Source organism: Megalobrama amblycephala, linkage group LG9 (assembly GCF_018812025.1).
Source record: "Megalobrama amblycephala isolate DHTTF-2021 linkage group LG9, ASM1881202v1, whole genome shotgun sequence".
Lineage (NCBI taxonomy): Eukaryota > Metazoa > Chordata > Actinopteri > Cypriniformes > Xenocyprididae > Megalobrama > Megalobrama amblycephala.
Window position 1 is genome coordinate 41,826,482 of NC_063052.1, and position 25,724 is coordinate 41,852,205.

Here is a 25,724-nt window from a genome sequence, read left to right on the forward strand (position 1 = left end):
TATTTTCCAGTTGTATAACATTAATATCGTCAGATATTGTTGTTGATGCTGCTGCTCCTTTCATTGACTGTATATTGAAATGAGTGAAGAATTAATTTGAGTTATTATGTGTGTTTGTGTTCAGGTGTGTTTGTTGCTGATGCAGTGAAGTCAGAGTCAGTGACTGAGGGAGAATCAGTCTCTCTGAACTCTAGTTTCACTCAAATACACACACATGAAGAGATCGAGTGGAGGTTTGGTGACTTGCTCATAGCTAAAGTAATTAACAAAGGGAGTGTGTTTTATGATACTACTGCTGCTAGGAGATTCAGAGACAGACTGAAACTGGATCATCAGACTGGATCTCTGACCATCATCAACAGCAGAACCACAGACTCTGGACTTTATACAGTCTCCAGAGACACAACGATCAACACGATCAATCTCACTGTCTATGGTGAGGAGAGAATTACTGTCCTGTTACATCTGTGGACTAAATTCACCAGATAATGTTACTGAGAATATGATAAAATGATGGAGAATTCTGTGATGAAGCTGATCATTTGTGCATTTTATCCATTCTTATATTTTAACAGAGGTGTAAAGTACCTGAGTAAATGTAATTAGTTACTGTACTTAAGTATCTTTTTTGGCTAATTTGTAGTTGTACTGAGTATCAAAGATACTACTACAACTACTCTCTACTTGACTACACCAAACAAGTAAATGTACTTTTTACTCCAGTACATTTGTGATGAGTAATGCAATTACATATTTCATGGCAGCTAACTTTTTCTGCAGCAGTTTGTTTCTGATTTAAAGAAGCAATATCGCCATCTAAGGGCATTGAAGGTACTAGATCTTGTGCATTTTGCCTTTACTCACCCAAATGGTAACACTTTATTATAACTACATGCTATGAAGCATTAGTTAAGCATTAGTAAACAGTCTATTCATCATTTATAAAGCATTAATAGACATTAATAAATAGTTTATGAATACAGCTATAAATGCTTTGTTCTTGATTTATAAGTATATCTTTAATGTCTTTAATAATTGTATTTTCATACTTTATAAATGATCAATTTACCATTTCTAAATTAAGTATTACATTATTTACAAACCAGTTATTTAGGAGTTGTCAGTGGTTCATAAGATCATTAAGGAAGTGTAAGTAAATGATTAATAAACTATTTAAACATACATTTATACACATTATTATTTAGACATATTGTAATATTTACATAGTGTGTTAATAAATGCTTTATTAACATACTCCTACTCCAATTCATGATTAATTCAGTTACAACCAGAGATGACCAGAGTTTCAATATTTTTCCTATTTAAAACTTGACTCTTTTGCACATCGTGTACTAAGGCTACGTTCACACTGCAGGCTGAAACGACCCAATTCCGATTTTTTTGCCCCTATGCGACCTGTATCTGATCTTTTCATGACAGTCTGAACGACACAGATCCGATCTTTTCAAATGTGACCCAGGCCACTTGGGTATGTGGTCCTGAATCCGATACGTATCCGATCTTTTGAAATGCGACCTCCGTCTGAACGGCCAGGCCACATGTATCCGACCCGTACGTCATTGATACGCTACAAACGTCATAATTGTGCGTTGAAGTAGGCGGGAACGAGAAGATAAACAACAACCATGGCGGACGATGCTGCTGAGACCAGTCAATGGAAGGGAAGCGAGGTCACAGATTTAATTAATATTTGGGGTGACAGCTCTATTCAGGCCAAACTCGAGGGCTCTTATCGGAACCGGGCGGTTTACGAAAACATTTCCAGCGAAATGGCCGAGTGTGGTTACAGACGATCCTGGCTCCAATGCCAGCGAAAAATAAAAAGCCTCCGAGCCAAATACAAGGAGGTTAAAGACTGGAACTGGAACTTTAACGTTAGCTACTTCCACAAACAACGAGTGACGTCGTTGACTGTTGCGTACTCTTCTGCGCATGCAGGTCACTTCTGGGTCATTTCACGTTCACACAGGAGATCACAAATGGTCGAATTTAATTGAAAATGTGAACGGCCTTGCAAAAAAATCGAATTTTTTCAAAAAATCGGAATTGAGCATTAAGCCCTGCAGTGTGAACGTAGCCTAAGACTGACGGAAAATGAAAAGTTGCGATTTTTTAAGCCGATATGGCTAAGAACTATACTCTCATTCTGCAACTTTTCATTTTCTGTTGAAAAGTACAGTCTTAGTACACAATGTAACTACAGAAGAGTCAAGTTTTAAATAGGAAAAATATTGAAACTCTTTGGTCATTTTTGAGCGAGATGCTAATGGTCTAATCAGATTCAATGAACTATGCTAAGCTATGCTAAAAGTGGTACCGCCAGACCCGGAGATCGACTGAATGGATTCGAAAATGGTAAAACTCAACTGTTTAACTCTAGGAGAGTTGGAAAATGAGCCTATTTTCAAAAAAAGTGGAGTATTCCTTTAAGACTTTTACTCAAGTCATATTGGAATTGGTTACTAGTAACTTGTAATGGAGTCATTGTCGATGTGAGGTATTTCAGGTACTCTTTACACCTCTGAAATTTAATTGTATATTTGTTTATCTGCTTGTTTAATTCAGTTTTTAATATCAATAAACTGAAAAGATCACAGTAATTTCTACTGAATCATTCTGTCATGTTTTCAGCTCGTCTGCCTGTTCCTGTCATCAGCAGAAACTCTTCACTAAACTCTTCATCATCTTCATCATGTTCATTGGTGTGTTCAGCTGTGAATGTGAGTCATGTGACTCTCTCCTGGTTCAAAGGAAACAGTGTATTGTCCAGCATCAGAGTGTCTGATCTCAGCAGCCGGTCTGATCTTCTTCTCCATCTGGAGTGTGTGGATGATTCCTACAGCTGTGTGCTGAACAATCCCATCAGAAACCAGACTCAACACCTCAACAACACTCAGCTCTGTCACACATGTGCTGCAGGTACTTCACTGATGATATCAATTAAATTCAAATCAATTAATTGTCATTGAGCCCAAGTACGAAGACAAAGCCAATGAAATACAGTTAATATCCAGTAAGGATGCAGAATAAAATAGCAATTGTTCCACGTAAAAAAAAATAAAATAAATAAAAATACAGTTAGATGAATACACTATATAAATAAGTCATATTGTCATGATCATGAGTTGGAGTGCCCCGTTTAGCCACCAGAGGGCACTCCAACATGGACTTTTGTCACTTGTCTGAACTGCAATTCCCATAATTCACTCCTGGACTCATTAACCTCGTTCATTGCACTCAGCTGTTTTGTGTTTGTTCATTAGTGTCTGGCTATTTAGTCTCAGTTGTTTCTGTCCTCAGTTGTGGTTTGTTGTAATTGTTACGTGCACTTTCGTTACCTATGGATTTTGACCCTTGCCTGTTCCCTGGATTTTGACTTTTGGATTACCCTACAATAAATGCTGCAACTGGATCCTTAACATCTTGTTCTTGTGTGCACCGTGACACATATGAACACTGGAAGGTGTTCAACTGATGATAAAAGCAGAAAATAAGTGCTACTAAAATACAATGTGAAATGGTAATAGTGTCTCAGGGCTGAGAGTTCAGCAAAGTCACAGCCTCATGAAAGAAACTCTTCCTGAGTCTGCTGGTACGGGACCGTATATCTGGTGTTTCTGCACACACTGATCTGGACTAATGACCGTCTCTTTCAGTCTCTCGGACAGTGCTGATCTCTGCTGCTGCTGCTGCTGCTGGATCTCTGTTGATTGTTGCTGCTGTCGGGATCTTCTGCATCTGCAGGAAACACACAAACACACACAGAGAAGGCAAGTGTTTCCTGTATGTATATAATTCTCAAAAACATGATTTCACTGAGTGTTTGTGTCATTATTGTTGAAACAGAGACTCGAGCAGAAGAAATCATTTATGCTGATCCCACATTCAACAGAAGAAACAGAAATAAATCGGTAAGATCTTTGATTTCAGTGTATGGTGTGTGTCTGTGTTGTTTCAATCTGATGTGTTTTTTGTGATTTACACACACAGCAGCAGCACAACATATATTGATAAAGCAGTAGATGTGTTTGTGGATTTACACTGTAGACCTTCATTTAGAGACACACAAACATTAGTCCGCTGACACACAACTTTAAAGGTGCCCTAGAACTAGTTTTAACAAGATGTATTATAAGTCTAAGGTGTCTCCTGAATGTGTCTGTGAAGTTTCAGCACAAAATACCCCATAGATTTTTTTTTATTCATTTTTTTAACTGCCTATTTTGAGGCATCATTAAATATGCGCCAATTCAGGCTGCGGCCCCTTTAAATCTTGTACTCCCTGCCCCAAGAGCTTGTGCTTGCTTTAAACAGCATAAACAAAGTTCACACAGCTAATATAACCCTCAAAATGGATCTTTACAAAGTGTTCATCATGCAGCATGTCTAATCGCGTAAGTACAGTATTTATTTGGATGTTTATATTTGATTCTGAATGAGTTTGATAGTGCTCCGTGGCTAAAGCTAACATTACACACTGTTGGAGAGATTTATAAAGAATGAAGTTGTGTTTATGAATTATACAGACTGCAAGTGTTTAATAATGAAAATAGCGACGGCTCTTGTCTCCGTGAATACAGTAAGAAACGATGGTAACTTTAACCATTGATTCTACTACTCTCATTTGTAAGTCGCTTTGGATAAAAGCGTCTGCTAAATGACTAAATGTAAATGTAACCACATTTAACAGTACATTAGCAACATGCTAACGAAACATTTAAATAGACAATTTACAAATATCACTAAAAATATCATGATATCATGGATCATGTCAGTTATTATTGCTCCATCTGCCATTTTCCGCTGTTGTTCTTGCTTGCTTACCTAGTCTGATGATTCAGCTGTGCACAGATTCAGACGATTTGCCCTTATCTAATGCCTTGAACATGGGCTGGCATATGCAAATATTGGGGGCGTACACCCCGACTGTTACGTAACAGTCGGTGTTATGTTGAGATTTGCCTGTGGAAAATTCAATTTTTCATTCGATGGCACCTTTAAAATACAGCAGTGAATCCTCTAAATCAGGCTTTCCACACTTTTAGAAGTGGATCCTGAAATATGAGGAAATAAGGACCACCATCCTGAAATTTAAAATGCATCTGCCCATTTAATATACTGGAAAATGTAATATTATAAATTTTAAAATATCTCTGAAGTTACATTATTTTCTACTCACTATAATGAAATACTGATAAATATATAATTTATTTATTTCAAAATAAATGTTACTTATATTTGTCATGATCCTTGTCTGTGTTCCTGTATCTCCTCTGTTTGTGGACCTCATGTTCCTCTGCTGCTCCCCTTGTTTGTTACCATGGACACTCATTGGACCCCTTTGTTAACTAGTTATCTTGTTCAGCTTGTTTGTGCCTGTCAGTGATGCGCGGGTTGATCCAAAATGAGCGGGTGCCTGCGGTCACCCGCGGTTACCAGTCATCCAAAAATATTTTTAATGATATTCGGGTCGCGGTCGGTCGGGTCGTTTGAAATAAAGATGCCAATTAAACTTTTGTAATTTTCAGTTTTACTTACTAAAGGTTTCAGTTTTACTTTCATGGGTATTTGTGAACATTTATTTATGGATATTGTAGCCTCAGTCTTTGGCTTAGCCTACCTGTTTTTGTTCGTCTAAAATGCGTTAATAAATACTTTATTAACATATTCTATCCCTGCATTTTGTGCTTGTGAGAGCTTCAATTGGGCATTCACGTGGCGAAATAGCCTAAGCCTACTAATACAAGTGGGAAATCCTTATTTACCTTTTGAATGTTGAGCGTTATTAACTTAACTAAATGCTGACGCGGGACAAAATGCCCGATTTCCCAACACGTTGAACTGAGCAATGCCATTGTACCATTTTAATAGGCTACTTTTAAACGCATATAGCTCAGTAATGTCAGTTTTATGTATTTTCTGAGAGGGGGCGGGATTTTTGTTGGGAAAGTCGGGGGAGAGACGCACACTTCGATTACACTGGATAAACACATGCAGCATCTTAATTGTTAAGACAATGAAACAAAATAAATGAATAAATCTAGCCTTTATTACATAACACTAGGCTATATCATACAACATTCAGAAAAACAGTTTGCGCTCCTAAGGGCTTTCACACTTTTCCAAAAGTGTCCCCCCGCACCCCTAGTTCTTACGTCTATGGCCCAATAACACTACAATGAGCATTTACTACTTTAAAAAAAATGCGGGTCAGGAAGCGGGTCGGGTACAATATTTTCCTTTTTTTTTTTTTTTTTTTTTTTTTTTTTTTTTTTTTTTTTTTTTTTTTTTTTGCGGTCCGAGTTGCGGGCGGGTTAGTTGAAAACGTCGGTCGGGTGCGGGTTGTTTATACATTGACCCGCGCATCACTGGTGCCTGTGTATAAGTAGTCCCTGTTTTTCACTCATGCCCTGCTGAGTATTGTTTAGCCTTTGTTTTTGCCCTTGTCTCCGTGTTCCTTGTCTTTGCCTAGCCTTGCCTGTGTTTTGGAGATAGGACTAACTGCAGAACCATACGTCATGACAGTCTGAGGACGACAGCGCCAGACTAACAGCCTGAGGGCGGAAGTGGGCGGAGCCAATTTATCTCCGTAGGCATTGCTCCATTTGGAGCTTTCTAAAGTTTAAAACCATGTTAATGTCAAATATTGTATTAAAATGATCTAACTGAAATGATATAGATAGATAGATAGATAGATAGATAGATAGATATAGATAGATTCGCATTGTGTTAATAGCTTAATCATATACACACAAACACATTACGAGATATATAGCCTATGTGTGTATTAAAACCCCCTTGTAACCTTTAAAATGATAAACATTTATTCATTTGTCATAAAATGAATATTTTACTTGAGCATTTCAGAATGAATCATTGTTTTTCATAATATATAATACGCATTACACGGTTGTACACTAGATTGCATGAATTAAGCAAATTCAGATCCATCAAACCCAAAAACAAAACACAAAAGTTATTTATTTAATTGTAATAAAATGTAAGTAGCAAAAGCATTATATAGCTACTAGCTGTGCTTTGCTCTAAAAAAAAAATACAAAATCCAACCAAATTGAGTGTAGACTGAACAGCAGGTACATGATGACAAATTAAATCTTTCAAAAAAAAAAAAAAAATCAAATCTCCATATGCGATTAATTACAAGACTGTTTTTGTCCAGACACTCATTAAGAAAAATGTCCATATCATCCTTAATTTGTTAGCAAAACACTAAAGGCTCTTTGGCCAGTTGTCTGTCATCATCCATTTCAGCCTGTGAAGGTTGAAGAAGGGCTTTTTCCTGGTCTTCCTCTTTCAATATCAGAAAGCATGGCTCTTCAGAATCAGAATCAGAATGAGCTTTATTGCCAGGTATGTTGTTTACACATACCAGGAATTTGTTTTAGTGACAGAAGCTCCACAGTGCAAGAGTAACAGCGACAAGACAAGACCCATAATTAAAAGAATAAAATAATAATATACAAATTTACAAGATAGACAAAGTGCAAAAAAAGCAAAAGACAATATATTATAGACAATTGTATGTACAATTATGTGTGCAAATTGAGATATAAATAAGTGTTTTAAGTAAATAAAGTGTAATAGTGTTGTGTGTTCCGTGTTTGTCAAGTGTTCATGAGATGGATTGCTTGAGGGAAGAAACTGTTCCTGTGTCTGGTCGTTCTGGTGTTCAGGGCTCTGTAGCGTCGACCGGATGGCAACAGTTCAAAGAGGGAGTGTGCTGGATGTGAGGGGTCCAGAGTGATCTTCTTTGCCCTTTTTCTCACTCTGGATAAGTACAGTTCTTGGAGAGTGGGGAGGGTTGTGCCAATGATTCGCTCAGCAGACCGGACTACCCTCTGTAGTCTTCTGAGGTCAGATTTGGTAGCTGAGCTGAACCAGACAGTAATTGAAGTGCAGAGGATGGATTCAATGATGTTAGAGTAAAACTGTTTCAGCAGCTCCTGTGGTAGGTTGAACTTCCTCAGCTGGCGAAGGAAGTACAGTCTCTGCTGGGCCTTTTTCACAATGGACTCGATGTGGTTTTCCCACTTCAGGTCCTGGGAGATGGTGGTGCCCAGGAACCTGAATGACTCCACTGCTGCCACAGTGCTGTTCATGATGGTGAGTGGGGGAGAGCAGGGGGGTTTCTCCTGAAGTCCACAATCATCTCCAGGATGTTAAGACTTCACCAGACAGCCAGCTGTTCAACCTCCAGTCTGTAAGCAGACTCGTCACCGTCCTGGATGAGGCCGATCAGTGTGGTGTCATCCGCAAACTTCAGCAGCTTGACAGAGGGGTCTTTAGAGGTGCAGTCGTTTGTGTACAGGGAGAAGAGCAGTGGGGAGAGGACACAGCCCTGAGGGGCGCCGGTGCTGATGGTGAGGTGCTGGATGAGAATTTTCCCAGCCTCACTAGCTGCTGCCTGTCTGTCAGGAAGCTGGTGATCCACTGACAGACAGAGGTGGGCACGGAGAGCTGAGTTAGTTTAGGCTGGAGGAGTGATGGGACGATGGTGTTAAAAGCAGAGCTGAAGTCCACAAACAGGATCCTCACATAAGTCCCTGGTCTGTCCAGATGCTGGAGAACATAATGCAGTCCCATAATGACTGCATCATCCACAGACCTGTTTGCTCGGTAAGCAAACTGCAGGGGGTCCAGTAAGGGTCCAGTGATGTCCTTCAGAAAAGCCAGAACCAGTCTTTCAAATGACTTCATGGCCACAGACGTTAGAGCCACAGGTCTGTAGTCATTTAGTCCAGTAATTTTGGGTTTCTTTGGGACAGGGATGATGGTGGAGCGTTTGAAGCATGAGGGACTTCGCACAGCTCCAGTGATCTGTTGAAGATCTGTGTGAAGATGGGGGCCAGCTGGTCAGCGCAGGTTTTCAGACAGGCTGGTGAAACGCTGTCTGGGCCTTCTGAAGATCTGGCGCACGTCAGCAGCTTCAAAAACACTCCAATCAGTCCATTCGAAACAGGCTTGTAAAGCCCGCTCTGTTTCGGTGGTCCATCTCTTCACAGTCTTTGCTACAGGTTTAGCTGATTTCAGTTTCTGCCTGTAAGTCGGTATGAGATGAACTAAACAGTGATCAGAGAGCCCCAAAGCTGCCCGTGGGACAGAGTGATATGCATCCCTTATTGCTGTGTAACAGTGATCCAGTGTATTACTGTCTCTGGTGGGACAAGTAACATGCTGTCTGTATTTGGGCAGTTCACATGAGAGAATCGCTTTATTAAAGTCCCGAGAATGATTAAAACAGAGTCCGGGTGTTGTTGCTCGCTCTCTGTGATCATATCAGCAAGTATCTGTAAAGCCGAGCTCACGTGCGCTTGCGGAGGAATGTAGACACTCACCAGAATGAACGAGCAAAACTCCTGCGGCGAATAGAGCAGTTTGCAGTTAATGAAGAGTGTTTCAAGATCTGGACAGCACATCTTCTTTAACACCGTTACATCTGAACACCACCTTTCGTTGATGTAAAAGCACGTCCCGCCGCCGCGCGATTTCCCCGTTGATTCTGCGTCGCGATCTGATCTAAACAGCTGAAAGCCCGGCAGACTTAACACGCTGTCCGGAATGGTGTCGTTCAGCCAGGTTTCCGTGAAACACAGAGCAGCCGAGTTCGAGAAATCCTTATTTGTCCGGGAGAGCAGAATTCGTCCGTTTTGTTGGGTAGAGAGCGGAGATTTGCCAGATGGATGCTAGGCAACGGCGTTCTTAATCCGCGCTGTCTGAGCTTCACGAGGGCGCCGGCGCGCTTTCCCTGTCTGCGCGTCCCGAAGCTTCCACACAGTGCTGCCGCTCCGCCGACTACAACATTCAACAAAACGTCTGAGTAATCGAAATCCGGTAAAAGATTTTGTGGTGTGTACTGCCGAATGTTCAGCAGTTCATCCCTGGTAAAACTGATGGTGTTTGAAAAACAGAAAACAGGAAAAACTAACAAAAACAGAACAAACACTGAAGAGCTAAGCACTGTGGCTGCCATGCGCGGCGCCATCTTGATCTGTTCTGATCTGATCTTCCACTAAACCCATGAAGACCTTTAGTTGTTGTGCAGCCGTTCAGGTGCAGCACAGGTCTTCTGTGATCCGTGGCTCCTTCAAGAGAGAAGGGTACAAACAAATGGGATGAGATGTTAAAAGTGTATTTAACAACACTTTGTGTTGTAGTCAGGATGCAGCACAGCATGTATAATAAAGTTTTGACATTCTGTTTTTCTCATGTTTATATATTGAAGACATAAATCATACCCTGTCACCAATGAAATTAATCAGTTATGTTCAGTATCTTTTTTTTTTTTTTTTTTTTTTTTTTTTTTATAAAGGCAAGCAATTCACATGTCTTTTCACGCTGCACTTAACCCCGGGTTATCGTCGTCCTAACTCGGGGTTAAGTGCAGGGTTAACCCCGGGGTTTTAACCACTTTTAACCATGGGTAAAGTAACGCTCCACATATTGCTTATATATTTACATGGTTTTGACAGTCACAGAAACACTGTGCATTGTATATAAATAGAAAATTCAGCATTGGAAAGAAAAAAACAAATGCTGACAGAAAATGCAACAATTGCAGTGCAGAAAACACTGTTTAATTATTTTATAGTCTCAGATGTCCATTCAGGATAAACTTGATAGTGAAGTTGACTATATGTAATGAGGATGTGCAATGCCTGAGCATTTATGTAAACATATTGTGTGCTTTGTTCATCCAATCAGTGACACTGACACTGCAAATATGCAAATAAGGATGTTAACCAGGGTTTAGTAATGTACAGTGTGAAACGCTGCGTATGAATACTCAGAATTAATTGTTAACCTCAGGTAAATGATGATCAGTGTGAAACGTGAATCAAGATAACCCAGGATTCTGTTTACCTGGGGTTAACAATCACCCAGGGTTAACTATTTAAAGTATGTAAAGCCCTCATATATGTTTTTCATTCTAATGAAAAGAGAAGTTTATGCATTTTTAAAAACTTTTAACTTTTCCTTTTTTTTTTCTTACCATTACATGAAGATCCCACACAGCCGGTCAACTGTTTCTAAAATAATAGAATATTATCAAGTTATTCCTGAACAGATTTGACAGTTATAACAACACACCATCTGTATAAATAGCTTATGTGTTTATGTAAGTCTTATGAAACTAACCTTGTTTTTGATCAGCTTCCATTGTCCTGGGGTGATTCTGCTTGTCAATTTACTGCATTGCAAAATCAAAACAGAAAAACTTAACCATAAAAATTGCATAAAAGAAACAAGTTTCGTTCTTCTAAGGTCAAAATTACTACTTACTGCATTGCAAAAACAACATTTTAAATTCAGAATACAAAAGAAATGTTCATACCTCCATGAACAACAGCCTTTTTGAAGTGAATTTGAAGGTGTGCATTCAACCTGTGCATCTCCCAATACTAATATGCCTCTAAAATCCACAAAAACACTGATCAGTATTGTAAAATGTAACCAATTAAATAAAATACAGTACCAACAAGTAAAATCACAAACCATGAATATATAAACACCCAGGTGAAAAAATACTATAGTAAATACTATAGTGTTTTTGAAACAAACATCCTTTATGAGAATAATCAGATATTTATACTTAATAAAATTAATACGTTTTATCTGTACAAAATGACGCGAATGCACAAGTGAAGTTTGAACAAGTTATGTAATCAATGTTTAACTCAGTCGACGCGCTCTTACCACAACAACACGCTGAAACAACAACACAGAGAATTCACAACATTTTATTACAATAGTGTTCTCGTTATAATGTTACGTAAATGACAGTCCCAGCAGTTATTAATGTTGTGCATTGCTGTTTGGCTGCCAGTGGTGTGGTCCCTTCTGAATGAAGCCAATAATTCTGCCGATCTAACTACTTTGGGATCAAATCAATTTGTAGTTCTGATGACTGTTGAAACAGCTAACAGCACCACATATCCAAGATATATTATAAACTTGTTGTGAACCTTCTGAGAGCGTTTCGTTGGCCTTCCTCAGGTAGTTGTAGCTACTGTCACCATAGACTTTAACAGGGCGCGCAGCTGTGACCGGTCCCAAATATGGCGGCGATAGAATAGAGGGTATGCATCGACGTCACTTTCCTGCCGAAAGCGCGCTCCCTCAGCTGGACTGAGTGGCAAAAGAACCTGCTGCGTGACTGGATTTAACAGGGGAAACTGCGAAAACGCGAGTAAAACTGACGAATTACACTATAAGGTTGGAATTGAATGTGTTCCTTACAACTTGTTAAATAAACCTAATCCATGGATATTGCATGCAGCCAGGAATCGTGTTTCCTGACATTTATATGTGCCTGATTTCGACAGCGGGGAGACACATAAAGCAAATCTGCCTGTGAATATTTTTATATAACTACAATATAGGTAGGTTTAAATCCGCGTAATCACTTATATCAATTTTATATCAAATTGTCCATATTGTCCAGCCTTAAAACATATATAGTTTTATAGTATAGTTTTTGTCAGTGTTGTTTATTTAAAAACACCCAATTATGCAGAATATAAGATGGAAAATATTTAATTCATGAGTTGTCAACATAATATATAACAATACAATATATACAGTATGATTTTACCTCAAAAATCCAACAATTTGACACAAAATTTTAACTGCAAATCCATGTTTCTCTGCTGGAGTCCAGCTGTTTCTGTGAACTTCAGTGATCCATTTGCTTTTTTATTCTGTAGCTTTCGGCAGTCTTTAAAATATACCTCAGGTTATGTGTCAAAGCTATTTGTACAGTCAATCACAAAGCTCTTTCCCGTTTTGGAAGTGTTTTGAGTGTTTTTCGCGACATTCACGCTGAAAACCAATGCTGCCATTTAGTCTTTTGCCACTCAGTGGGCGTGGCCACAGTCGTAACGGTTGACGGTGACGTCACGTCACGTGCATACCCTCTATAGACCTTATGTAGCCCCGCCCCTTTTCAGCATTGCGCTCATTGTCTTTTGACTTCTGGTTTGTATTTCCACAGCGAGATTACATTTATGAACTGCTCGTTTTAAAATCTTCCCAATCTACTGACATTTGTTAAGACATCTGCTTTAAACATAACAATGCTCATGATAACTTTCATTATCTCTACAAGTAAATCCACTTTAACAAACTAATTATTCTTTGACAGCGATGCCATAGAAATGTACAGAGCTACCGCAAAACGGAAGTTAAAAGACAATTTTATAAAGATGGCGGCGCGCTTGTTTCTCTGGTAAATAAGGTCTATAGGCTAGTATTTTTTCACCTGGGCGCAAGCAACATGAGACGATTTGTAAAATATCAAAAGACGCGATAAAGTGACTTTGAAGCCCATTTACAAAATATTTGAGTCATGTTAAGTGTTAACGATCAAATAAATACACAACACATAAACGTGATCGATTAAAAGCACAACACAAATAAACTTTTTACCGTGTTCTCTTCTTCGGCCATGATTGTTTGCTTGTTTGTCGTTAACTCCGCCCACATCCAACGTGAGACTGTTACTCCGCCCACTTCCGCCCTCAGGCTGCTAGTCTGGCGTTGTCGTCCTCAGACTGTCATGACGTATGGTTCTGCGGTTCTGCAGTTGGTTATTATTGGTGTTTTGACCCTGGACTGTTTCCTTGTTTGATGATCGTTTGCTGCCTGCCTTGACCATTGCCTGTGTTTTTGGATTACTCTTTTGCCTTGCCCTCCTGTTACTGTTTGCTGGTGATCGACCTACTGCCTGTACGACTACGCTTTTCTAATTAATAAAGCCTGCACGTGGATCTCCAACTCCGTTGTTCCGTCCCATCCGTTACAATATTAATCATTAATTTATTAGACTAATAACTACTAATTTTATTGTAATAACATTTTTATTCATTTATTTTAATCTAATTTATTGACTTATTACAGTTTTCTCTAGATTTTATTCTTATTTGTTGTTTTAATACTTTTACAGTTTTTCTCCATTTTTACATTTTAATCATGTTATTTTAACATTTAATAACTTTATTTATTTATATAAATCTAATTTATATTATTCTCTGTTTTTTACATTCTCATGTTAATTTAATGTTTAGCAATGTTTTATTTTATTTTTACATTGTTTTTTTTTCTAGAGTTTTCTTATTTAATATATTATTATAATATTATTATTATATATTTATTTTACAGTTTTTCTCAGACTTTTTATGTATGTTTATGAAGTTAGTATGATTTATTCATTTATATCTAATTGATTTATTTTAACTTTATTCAGTTTTTAAAATTTCTTCATATGTTAATTTAACATTTAATCATGTTTTATTTATTTATTTATTTTTTATTTACCTACTATTTCTAATATATTTATTTTTAATGTATTTGTTTTTTGTTTTTATCATGTTAATTTAAAATTTAATCATGTTTTATTTAAGTATAATTTATTTATTTACTAAATTATTTATTTGTTTATTTATTTATTTTACATTTTTATGGTTTTTTCTAGGCTTTTCCCTGTTTATTTAATATAATTTATTTCCTTAATAATAATAAAAATAATATACATTTTTACAGTTTTTCTTATACTTTTTCATAGACCACCTGTTTATGGAGATTATGGATATAATAAAATAGGCATGTGCAAGTCCTGATATTTTGGTATGCTGCTTATTTCCAAGATGAAACATTTGTATTCAAGTTTAGGCCTACAGACCTTATTCATAGCAGCAGCTTATTTGATTTTGACGAGAATTCTTCTTTTGTGGATTTACTGGCAGCTTTCAAACCAACATTTACGGAAACTGAAAGTGAGGTGTATTACTTTAACAGTTCATTGTTCAGTTCAGTTTCATAATTGCTTAGAATTTTTTTATATGCAGTTGTCAATACCTGAATATATTGGGGGGAAAAAAACTTAATTAAACAAATAGAAAAATACTGAAATAACACATTAAATCCATCCTTAAGGTCCGTACACACCGGGACGAATATCGCACACGTTTATCGTCAGCGTTTTTACCCTTACCGTTACCCTTACGAATAAGAAGTATGCTTAATTAAATTGAACATTTCTTAAGAATACTTTTTTTTAAGTATACTTCATGTAATAAGTAGCCTGTACTATGTATAGCAGTACTATTTCAATACTGCTTGGGGGGTAAATTGGCCCACTTTTTAGTATATAAAATTATACTTTTAAGTGTAACAGTATTAAGATTTGAGGACCCAACTAGTTTAAATCTAAATTTTTAGTTTGAACTGCAACTATACTACATTTACATTTATTCATTTGGCAGATGTTTTTATCCAAAGCGACTTACAAGAGAGGAATACAACAAGCCAGACGTCATGAAGAGTCAATAGACAGAAGACATGCTCACAATACAAGATTCAGACATTGCTTAGAGTAGGATAAGCCAGAATAGGGAGGGATTCAAGGAAATGAAAGGATAGGGAGGTTAAGTAAAGGAGGTTAAGTGCTCTCAAAAGAGATGGGTTTTTAGCTGTCTTTTGAATATTGCCAGGGATTCTGCATTCTGGATGAAGGCTTCATTCCACCAGCAAGGAGCAGTGAATGAAAATGTTTTTGTGCCTCTCTGTAATGGTACTACAAGCCTTCGTGCATTTAGTGATCGCAGGCTTCTGGTAGGGATGTAGACTCGCAAGAGTGAGTGGAAGTAGGAGGGTGCTGAGCCTGTGGTAGATCTGTAAGCAAGTGTCAATGCCTTGAATTTGATGTGAGCAGCAAGTGTTAGCCAGTGCAGAGAGATGAAGAGAAGCATGACATGGCTCATTAAAGACGAGACGTGCTGCAGCGTTCTGTATCATTTGTAGAGGTTTGTTTACACATGATGGAAGTCCAGCCAAAAGAGCACATCAGTAATCAAGCCTAGAAATGACCAGGGCCTGGACCAGAAGTTGTGTTGCATGTTCTGTTAGAAAAAGGCCTGATGTTGTATAGTGCAAATCTGCGTAACCGAGCTGTCTTTGCAATGTGTTCTTTGAAGGTCAGCTGGTCATCAAAGAAAATAGAAGTGAACTGGTATTCTGATATTTTACTAGTTAAAGGTTAATAATCTGTGTGTTCAAAAACAATGACAAAATTCACATGTAGGAGATATAAGCATTCAAAACTTACAGTCTCTCACTTCCGTTAAAATGGATCACGGATTTTCATGACATCACATTGCACTTCAGTTTCTCATCAAATCTTCTGTCCAATCAATTGCTCTCTAGAATCTGAAGTCCTGCCCCCCTCCTACACTATCAACATACACGGAAGCCATATATGAAATATACCTTTAACTGCACTTGAACTCTTCCCCGCCAGCATTTTTTGAAAATAGTTGCCAGCCAGCACCAACATTTTTTTTAACATTTTCACAAAACTTTGATGGCCCCAAGAATAATTTGTTATATGAATATCTGAACATTCAATACAGTATATCAAAAAGATAGATAGAACACGGCCTCTGCTTTTAAACAATAACAACATTGACAAATCATTTTATTCTTCCTTCATGCATTCTTTTTTTAATTCTTTCTTCATGTAAGTTCCATAAATAAATAAACAAACAAACAACATTGAACAAAAAAAGACTATATCTGAATTGGATTTAATGTGGAACAGAGATTTATATTGTATTTATCAGCCCCGTCTCCCTAATAAAATCAAAGAAAGCTTTCTGATGCTTTCGATTTTCTCAGTAAAGAAATTCATAAAGTCATCACTACTAAACTGTAATGAAATGTTTTGTTCTGGTGATGTCTATTTATTTGTTAATCTAGCCACTGTACTAAACAAGAACCGTGGATTGTTTTGGTTATTTTCTATAAGTTTGCAGAGATGCTCGTCCCTGGCTGCTTTTAGAGTCTTTCTATAACGAGACAAACTTTCTTTCCACGCGATTCTGAAAACCTCTAAACGAGTTTGTCTCCATTTGCGTTCTAGATTGCGAGTTTTTTTGATAGCGTGAGTAGTACTGTTGTACCAAGGTACAGTATTTTTCTCTCTAACCTTTTTAAATCTCATCGGTGCAACAGTATCTAATGTACTAGTGAAAATGGTGCACATGCTCTAGTCATTTTCTCGAGATCATGTGCGTGTTTGGGTACGATGAGCAGCTGAGACAGATCAGGCAGGTTATTTGTGAATTTATCTATAGTTGTCGGGAGAATTGTTCTGCCTAGTCGATATTGCGGAGCAATTTGACAAATATCATCAGTATGCAGTACGCATGTTACAAGGTAGTGATCAGAGACGTCATCACTTTGCGGTAGAATGTCTATATCGGTTGGATTGATTCCATGTGATATAATTAAATCTAGTGTATGATTAAAACGGTGAGTGGGTCCAGTGACGTTTTGTTTGACCCCAAATGAGTTTAGTAAATCTGTAAACGCAGCCCCTAACGTATCATTTGTATTGTCAACATGAATGTTAAAATCTCCAACAATCAGCGCTTTATCGACGTTGACCAATAGATCTGAGAGAACGTCTGCAAACTCTTTTAGGAAATCAGCATAAGGCCCTGGAGGTCTATAAACGGTAGCTAAAGCAAGAGATAGTAGCGACTTTTTATTTATATCACGAGAGGACCCCCGATCATGTTCCGTCAGGTCTGTGCTTTCCTTCCTGCAAGAAGGCTTGGAGGAAGGAAAAAAAAAAAGCCCTGGCTTTGCTCTGTCCTGTCCACACTCTGTGCTTGTACGTGGATAAAATGCGAAGCTTTAGGACCTCAGATCAGCTCTTTGTCTGTAACGGAGGCCAGCAGAAGGGAAAGGCTGTCTCCAAGCAGAGGATGGCCCACTGGATAGTGGACACCATCAGTCCCATGGCGTACCTTGCACGCTCGGGTTAAGAGCTCACTCCACTAGAGTTGCTGCCTCTTTCTGGGCGCTGGCGCACAGCGCCTCGTTGACAGATATCTGTAGAGCTGCTGGCTGGGTGACACTCAACACATTCACTAGATTCTATAGCCTTCATGTGGAACCGCTATCTTCCCATGTACTTGCTTCCAATGGCAGGTAAACGCGAAGAACCCATTCCAGTGTCGGCTTGCAATACCATTCCTGCCCCCTGGACTGGATATGAGCATCCATTTACTCCAGTAGAGTTCCCCGCTTGGCGAACCCTGTCGAGTTCTTCCACCTCCCCTTGCAGCTCGGACATTGCAGAGTGTCTGATGCCAGGCCAAACATCCGTCACTGGCATTGATGTTTGGCTGGGTGCTATATGTCGTGACTTCTCCATGTGAGTGGTCCCATATGTGTACTGTCCACGGTCAAATTCCCCACGGTGAGCCTGTGTCTTTCCCTTAGCAGAGCCAGCTCTGCTGTCACCTGTCAGATGAGTCTCCCCCTATCTCTAGGCTGGAGCCATCCCAGGGACTCCATATGCGTACTGCCCACGGCCAGTCCATATATTTCCACGTAAATTCCTCCCCTACAGGGTAGGTTGTGGCCTCCGCAGCGTCCCCTACGGGTTCGCTCCCCCAGTTTTGTCTAAGTCTTACTATAGTGGGTCTTGAAAAACAGCAGTAGACTCTCTCAGTGTAAGCTTGCCCCCTTCTCCACCCCCAGGTGCGGCGGGTGGCTGGAGCTTACGCTGGGCGCTGGAAGGGTTCAGTAACTGTGGTGTTTTATTTGGGATCACAATTCGTCGGTCACTACTGACATATGTTGAACGTGACTGACTGAAAGGTAACATCTCGTTTACGTATGTAACACTCGTTCCCTGAAGGAGGTAACGGAGACATACGTCCCATCGCCACAGTTCCTGTGTCTTCGCTGTAGTGCAGACTCAGGTTGTCTCCTCAGCAAAAAACAGAGTGTGATTGCATCTGCTTCCCTATTTATACCAGCTGTATATCACAAGCAGAAGAAAAAGTACAAGTTAGAAGTCGTGAAGATTGTCTAAATTTTAACAAAGGTACAGTAAGACATCTTCAAGGTCAGGTATTTTATACTGCACCACATATGCTCCAAAAACCTTCAATATTAGCAAGATGGTGAAAAAATATTGGCATATTTTACAAGACAATCCTTCTTTAAAAGGTACATTTCAAAATCCTCCACTTATTGCTCACAAAAAAGCCAGAAATATTAAGGATAAATTAGTTAGGGCTTGTTCCTCAAATAAACATACAACTAAGACCCTTACAGGAAAAAATCCTTTGGGAAATTTTAAATGTGGTAATTGTATTATATAATGTGTATATATATAATTGCCAATATACCAGGAATATTAAATATTTTGAACACCCTGTCTATAAAAAGGATATACATATTACAATTTTATCACATGTAACACTAAAAATGTTATATATGTATTAAGTGTCCTTGCCAAAAATATATATGTTGGAGAAACATCACGTCGTTTAAGGGATCGTATTAAGGCAGGAACATACAAAGCCGAAGGTCGGCTGTCGGGCAGTTTTTGTTCGTTGGCCGACTAAGTTTTCTCAGTGTGTTCCACACCGTCGGCTGAAGTTGGTCCTCATTGCCTTTTTTTCAGCCGATTTGAGATGTTGAATTGGTGTCTGAGCTCGTCGGTCCATTGGGCAATCTGATCATTCTGATTGGCTGTTCAGATACCGCCACCTGCTGGTTTGGAAAGGCATTTCATCTCATGCAGGCACAGAACTGACGTGCTACTTGGCCGTCGGCTGTCTAGCGTCGGTTTGGTGTGTCAGGGCAACTTTGGACACAGAGCCAACCTCACAGTCTGCTGTCGTCGGCACTAGTTCGTCGTTGTAGGCTTGGTGTGTTCCGGCCTTTACTGAACACAGGAGCTCCATAAAAAGAGGTGATATAACAAAACCAGTAGCAAAACATTTTAAAGAATGTAATCACCCTATGTCTTCCTTTTTATACTTTGGCATTGAGCATATAACAATTCCATTAAGAGGAGGTAACATCAACTTAATTAGAAAAAGAAAGGAGGGTTTTTTTGGATTTTCTATTTAAAAAGTTTGTTCCCTACTGGGATTAATGAGGAATTGGTCTTAAGGCTTCTGGTATAAAAGTGTATATTTTATATATGTTTTTTTTTTTTTTAATAATTAAAACTTATATATTTTTTTTTATAATCATTTTAGTTTGAGGGTTTTTTTTCCCTCTTCCTCTCTTTTTGATGATCATTGGATGATGGACAATTATTTATTATTATTTATTATTTATTGGTGGATGTTATTTTATGCAGTTTTTTCATTGGTTCATTGTAAGTTTGAATTTTGTTTCTGTTTGTACTTAAAGGAACCTACACACACCTGAAACCTTTTAGCCCTGACGAAGGCCTGTGTGCCGAAACACGTTGGCAAAATAAAGTTTTGATACATAGCTCTAGTTTTTTGTGTTGCTGGTTTTGTTCCTAATCTATTTATACCACCTGGCGGGGGCGGTGCACATTCTGCAAATATCGCACACCAGTTCCACTGGCTTGTTTTAGTTCACTCAAAGCTGATAGGGCTCTCTGGCGATATCCTAAATCGTCGGTCACTACTGACATACGTCTCCGTTCCTTCCTTCAGGGAACAAGGGTTACATACCTAACTGAGACGTTTCTGATCCATTGATCCATTGTTCCATTATTCCTCTCTTTTCCAATAAATTCATCAACCTTTCCGTAATCATCCTTTCCATAATTTTACAAATATGCGATGTAAGAGCTATTGGTCTATAATTAGAAGGTTTTGAAGGGTTCTCTGCTTCCATATAGGAATTATTATAGCTTCCTTCCGCTCACACTCTATTATACAATTCTAAAATTTTCCCCACAGCCCCATCTTCAAGATGTCTCAGCATTATATATCCGATCTGATCCTTTCCTGGAGATCATAATTTGAATTACACTTTTGTTTTTATTAAAAGATTATGTCCTCTTTCAGAAGATTCATAAGCATATAACATATAACAACAAAACATGGATTGCTGGAGTAGGAGTATAGGCCAAATATACTTCAAGTGTACATTAATATGATTTTAAGAATATTTCTGAGAAGTATATAGATTAAAAGAAGTATACTAATAGTACACATGAATAAACTTATTTTTCATAAGGATATCCTGCATTCTCCAAAACACTTGAGACCCGGTGTGAGGAAATTGCTGACAAAAGTATTTCTGCTGTATTTCCTGTGCTTGTGGAAAGAGGATGGATAGATGTGCCAATAATGTGATGAAATACATTGATGAACTTTTGTGTTTTCTTTCAGAGAGCTACAGAGGAGGATAATGTGGTGTACGCAGCAGTCTCGAGACGTTGATCAGATCTTGATCATTTGAAAGATTTCCCAATAAGTTTGAAGTTATGCGTAATACCGGCCTGCATCATATTTGCTGAATGACATCTAGCACTTGTTTTTTATTGAGCCAGATGTTTTCTGTTACAGATATTAAATTACATTAAATAATTAAATTACATTAAATTACAAATATTATGGAAAAATTATATATAATTATATAATATTTTATATATTTTAATATTTATTTTTTTCTCATTTTTAAATGACCAAACTATGTAATATTAAGCCTTTTTTTATTTTTTTTTTTTTTTTTAGTCATAGTTTCTTAAGACGCAGGGTTAAGTAATAAATTAAATCACTTTGGCCAAAAGAAAAAAACACACACACACATCACACACTGTTATTCCAAATGTGCTTTTATTTGTGTTTTGTTTAATTTAAAGTTTCTGTGAAGGATTCTCTCTCTCTCTCTCTCTCGCTCTCTTTCACTCTCTTTCACTCTCTCTCTCCCTCTCTCTCTCACTTTTTCAGGTTCTGGGGGGCTTGTTTAATCGGTTTGATGAGATCTTTTCTTTGGGAGTGTTTATTTGTGGTTTTAAATATACTCGGAAACATCGATTCTGTTGCCAATTGTTAAATTTCCTTTTAGGCCAAGCAAAAATGGCAATTTATGATACCAGAAAAATTAAGATTGAACAGAATTTAAATGGTAACCTACAAACTGTGTAATTTTAACTTAGTGAAGTCAAGGATTCTGGTTGATTTTCAGTACTACAAAGCTATGGGAGACTCATTTATGCGGTTTGAAATGATTTGGTGTTACAGAAGGGCTTTGTGTGAAATTAGCGACGGGGATTTAGAGTTTACAATTTTTTAATTTTTGGGTGTTTATTTTCTTTTTTTTTTTGTTTTGTTTTTTGTTTGTTTTTAAACATGAGTTTGTGATGTACAAATTGCATGTTTTCAATAGATTTGTCAGTCTTGTTTATCTCTGTTCTAATGTGTTATTTCACTAACAGCTCTCTCTCTTTCTCTCTCTCTTTCTTTCTTTCTCTCTCTCTCTCTGTGACAGTTTATAGTGTAAAGATCTTAAAAGTTTATATGCAAGATATATCTACATTTCATATTTTCCACATTTCTACATGCCTCGTTTTGTACAATTTTAAATAAATATGCTTTAATATAATTTTAAAATTCTTCAGCCTCCTTCTTGTCCTTTTCATATGCAGTTCTACTCACTGTTTATCTGATTTTACACAATTATTCTGTTAGTCTTGAAAAATAAATACATGTAAACACAGTTAAAAACTATTTCAGGTGTCTTGATTTAGCTTCACATGAGCACCAAGACTGATATAACCTCTGAGAATAACAGATCCATACACAATATCCCACTGACAATACAGTATTTCACAATTGCTAAAACACATTTTCTCAAAACATTAAACACAAATCCAATCTTCAAACTAATTTCAAAAACCTCTGACTCTTATGGCAAAATCAAACAAAGCTTTCAGATCATACACACATTAAACAATATATAAACACTACAGATCATTCATTAGACACTACATTAAAAAATGGAAAACACAACATCCAGAACATGAGGTTACAGAGAAAAAAGTATATTGTGTAACACAGTAAACACATTTTGCCATTACATAAAATGTATAGAAATCACATGTGAATTTAAAGTATACTGTATGTACTGCAAGTACAGTATTATATTCAATATTATATAGTATTGAATGTCTGTACAGTACTTACATACTGCAAACATACAGCAGTCTAAATTCAAATGACTAAAAGGTCAAAGAAAACTCTAAATGAAAAGCATGATACAGTAAAAATAAATAAATAAAGTTCTGAGTCAGTGAGAGATTCATTCTGCTTCAGCATCACGTCTTCATGTTGGGTCCGGCCTAAATCAAGTCAAGTCACCTTTATTTCAATTGCAATTTATACTACACAGATACTAGTCTAGTATAGTATAGTATAGTCTAGTCTAGTCTAGTCTAGTCTAGTCTAGTATAGTATAGTATAGTCTAGTCTAGTCTAGTCTAGTCTAGTCTAGTATAGTATAGTCAAAGCAGCTTTACAGTGATAACAGGTACATGATGATCAGTAATGCAAAGAGGGTTCATTTTGGCTGTACAGCTCCAAAAGAAAATAGTGTCATTGTTCAGCTGAAGTCAGATCAGTGTTGATTCACTTACATTGTAAAGACCATCAATTATTATGTAAATTACTGTAATTATTTTCCTCTATAAAGCAGTTCTGCAGAAAACAGTGATGTCATCATCTAGGCTAGCTTAGTTCAGTTCTCATCCTATAATGTCAGTACTGTCAGATCAATAATATTGTTGAGGACATTTTCCACATCACAGGCAATGTTGACTCTTGCCAGGCAAAGGGAAAAACCTGTGCCGGATCCAGCCTTGACAGCCTTGTCTCCACACCCTTGCTCTTTCTCCTCATCATCCTCTTACACATGCTCTTCCTCCTCTACTTTTCAGATTGTTTCCATCTATTGTTGGTATCATCATTCAGCACCTGTGTCACCTGTGCACTCTGAACTGACCTATATTTTATACAGTTGATTTGATCACATCATTAGAAATAAGTGTGAATAATTTTGAGTCATTGTGTTTAAAGGATGACAACTGTGTTGTAGTTGTGTTTAACTTTTGCCACATGTATTTACCATTTTGCAACACAGTGCAGAATATGTTTTAGTGAGTAAGAATGTGTTTAGAGTTTTGCAAAAAGAGTGGATGAGATTTGCAAACAGTGTCTTAACTACCTGAACTTGTTTAAGGTTTTGCCTACAAAGTGACTGATTCGACAAATGGGTTTAGGCCACTGAGCATTGGGTTCAGAGAATGGGGTTTAGTGTTTTAGCAATTGCACTGCTTTTTAATATATTAAACCACTTTGTTTTGTTTCTGGATTTACTTACATTTAATCATTTAGCAGACACTTTTATTCATATAATAAACACTAGAGAAACTACCAGGCCATTCAAAAGAAAAACTATTAGATGAAAAGAATAGATTGGTGTAATAATCAGTGAATTCACATTTAAACTTTAAAAATATCTTTTAAAAGCTGACAAACATTGATCTCATCACAGCTGTGGGTGAAAACACTGTTAAAAGTTCAGAGAAGATGCTGACCACTGGAGTGGAAACAATTAAGTGTGAAAAACATGAGTGTGAAATTAGACGAAAAATAAACTGATCACATGGTCTCAAAAATAAACGTGTGAACTTGAGTCATTTCTTCAGTTTATATTCCTCTCTGCTCTTAGTTTGATCTTTATCTCTCATCATGACTATATTTGAGCACATTTGTTCACACATGTCGTTGAATCCACAGATGTTTGGCCTGATCAAGTGTCTCTACATTCATCTTTCAGCTGTTAAACTCAGATCTGTCCACACAAACCAAACTCAACCAAACCACAGACGTCAGGTGTGTCTCTCAACAACTCACAGCAAAACAACCACAGAGTTCAGTGCAGCGATCTGAGTGATTTACATCAACTAAACATGCATTTTTGAGCAAATATAGTAGCAAGAGATCAATTGAGAGTCGATGAGAGAGAAGAACTGTGAGTGTAGAGACACTTTAACCTTTAAACACACTGTGGTTTAATACGCTTCTGCTAAAACAAACGTTCATAAACAGTTTCAGACGTCACTGATGCCTTCAGGAGCCACAAGTGTCAAAAAGGAGGTGATGTTTGTGTGTATTTGCATGTGAATATGTGAGAGAGAGATGAAGTGTGAAAACCAGCAGAAATACAGTGCACAAGAAAATTATTTTTAATATTGAGCAATGAAACTCAATTAGACCCTACAACTTAAACCTCCAGAATTTATTTGTGTGTGTATATATATATGTATATATATATATATATAGGTGAAGTGAATAACACTGATCATCTCTTCATTACGGCACCTGTTAGTGGGTGAATATATTAGGCAGCAAGTGAACATTTTGTTCAGGAAAAATGGGCAAACGTAAGGATTTTAGTGAGTTTGACAAGGACCAAATTGTGATGCTAGACGACTGGATCAGAGCATCTCCAAAACTGCAGCTCTTGTAGGGTGTTCCCGGTCTGCAGTGGTCAGGATCTATCAAAAGTGCTCCAAGGAAGGAACAGTGGTGAACCGGCAACAGGGTCATGGACGGCCGAGGCTCATTGATGCATGTGGGGAGTGAAGGCTGGCCCGTGTCCTGCCACAGAGCAGAAATGGTTCAGGAATGGTTTGAGGAGCACAACAACGAGTTTGAGGTGTTGACTTGATATCCAAATTCCCCAGATCTCAATCCAATCGAGCATCTGTGGGATGTGCTGAAAAACAAGTCCGATCCATGGAGGCTCCACCTCACAACTTACAGGACTTAAAGGATCTGCTGCTGACATCTTGGTGCAGATCCCACAGCACACCTTCAGGGGTCTAGAGG

At 37.8% G+C, this 25,724-nt stretch overlaps 1 protein-coding gene across 1 annotated transcript; it reads left to right on the forward strand.

Moving 5' to 3' along the window:
- Positions 1–129: 129 nt before the first annotated feature.
- LOC125275969 (SLAM family member 9-like) lies at positions 130–21,460 on the forward strand (the record flags this gene model as incomplete). The annotated part of the gene is made up of 4 exons (XM_048203345.1): positions 130–436; positions 2,653–2,940; positions 3,678–3,932; positions 21,222–21,460. Coding segments are annotated over 3 exons (780 nt in total), but the record flags the coding sequence as incomplete, so codon positions are not given.
- Between the last annotated feature and the right edge of the window lie 4,264 nt (positions 21,461–25,724).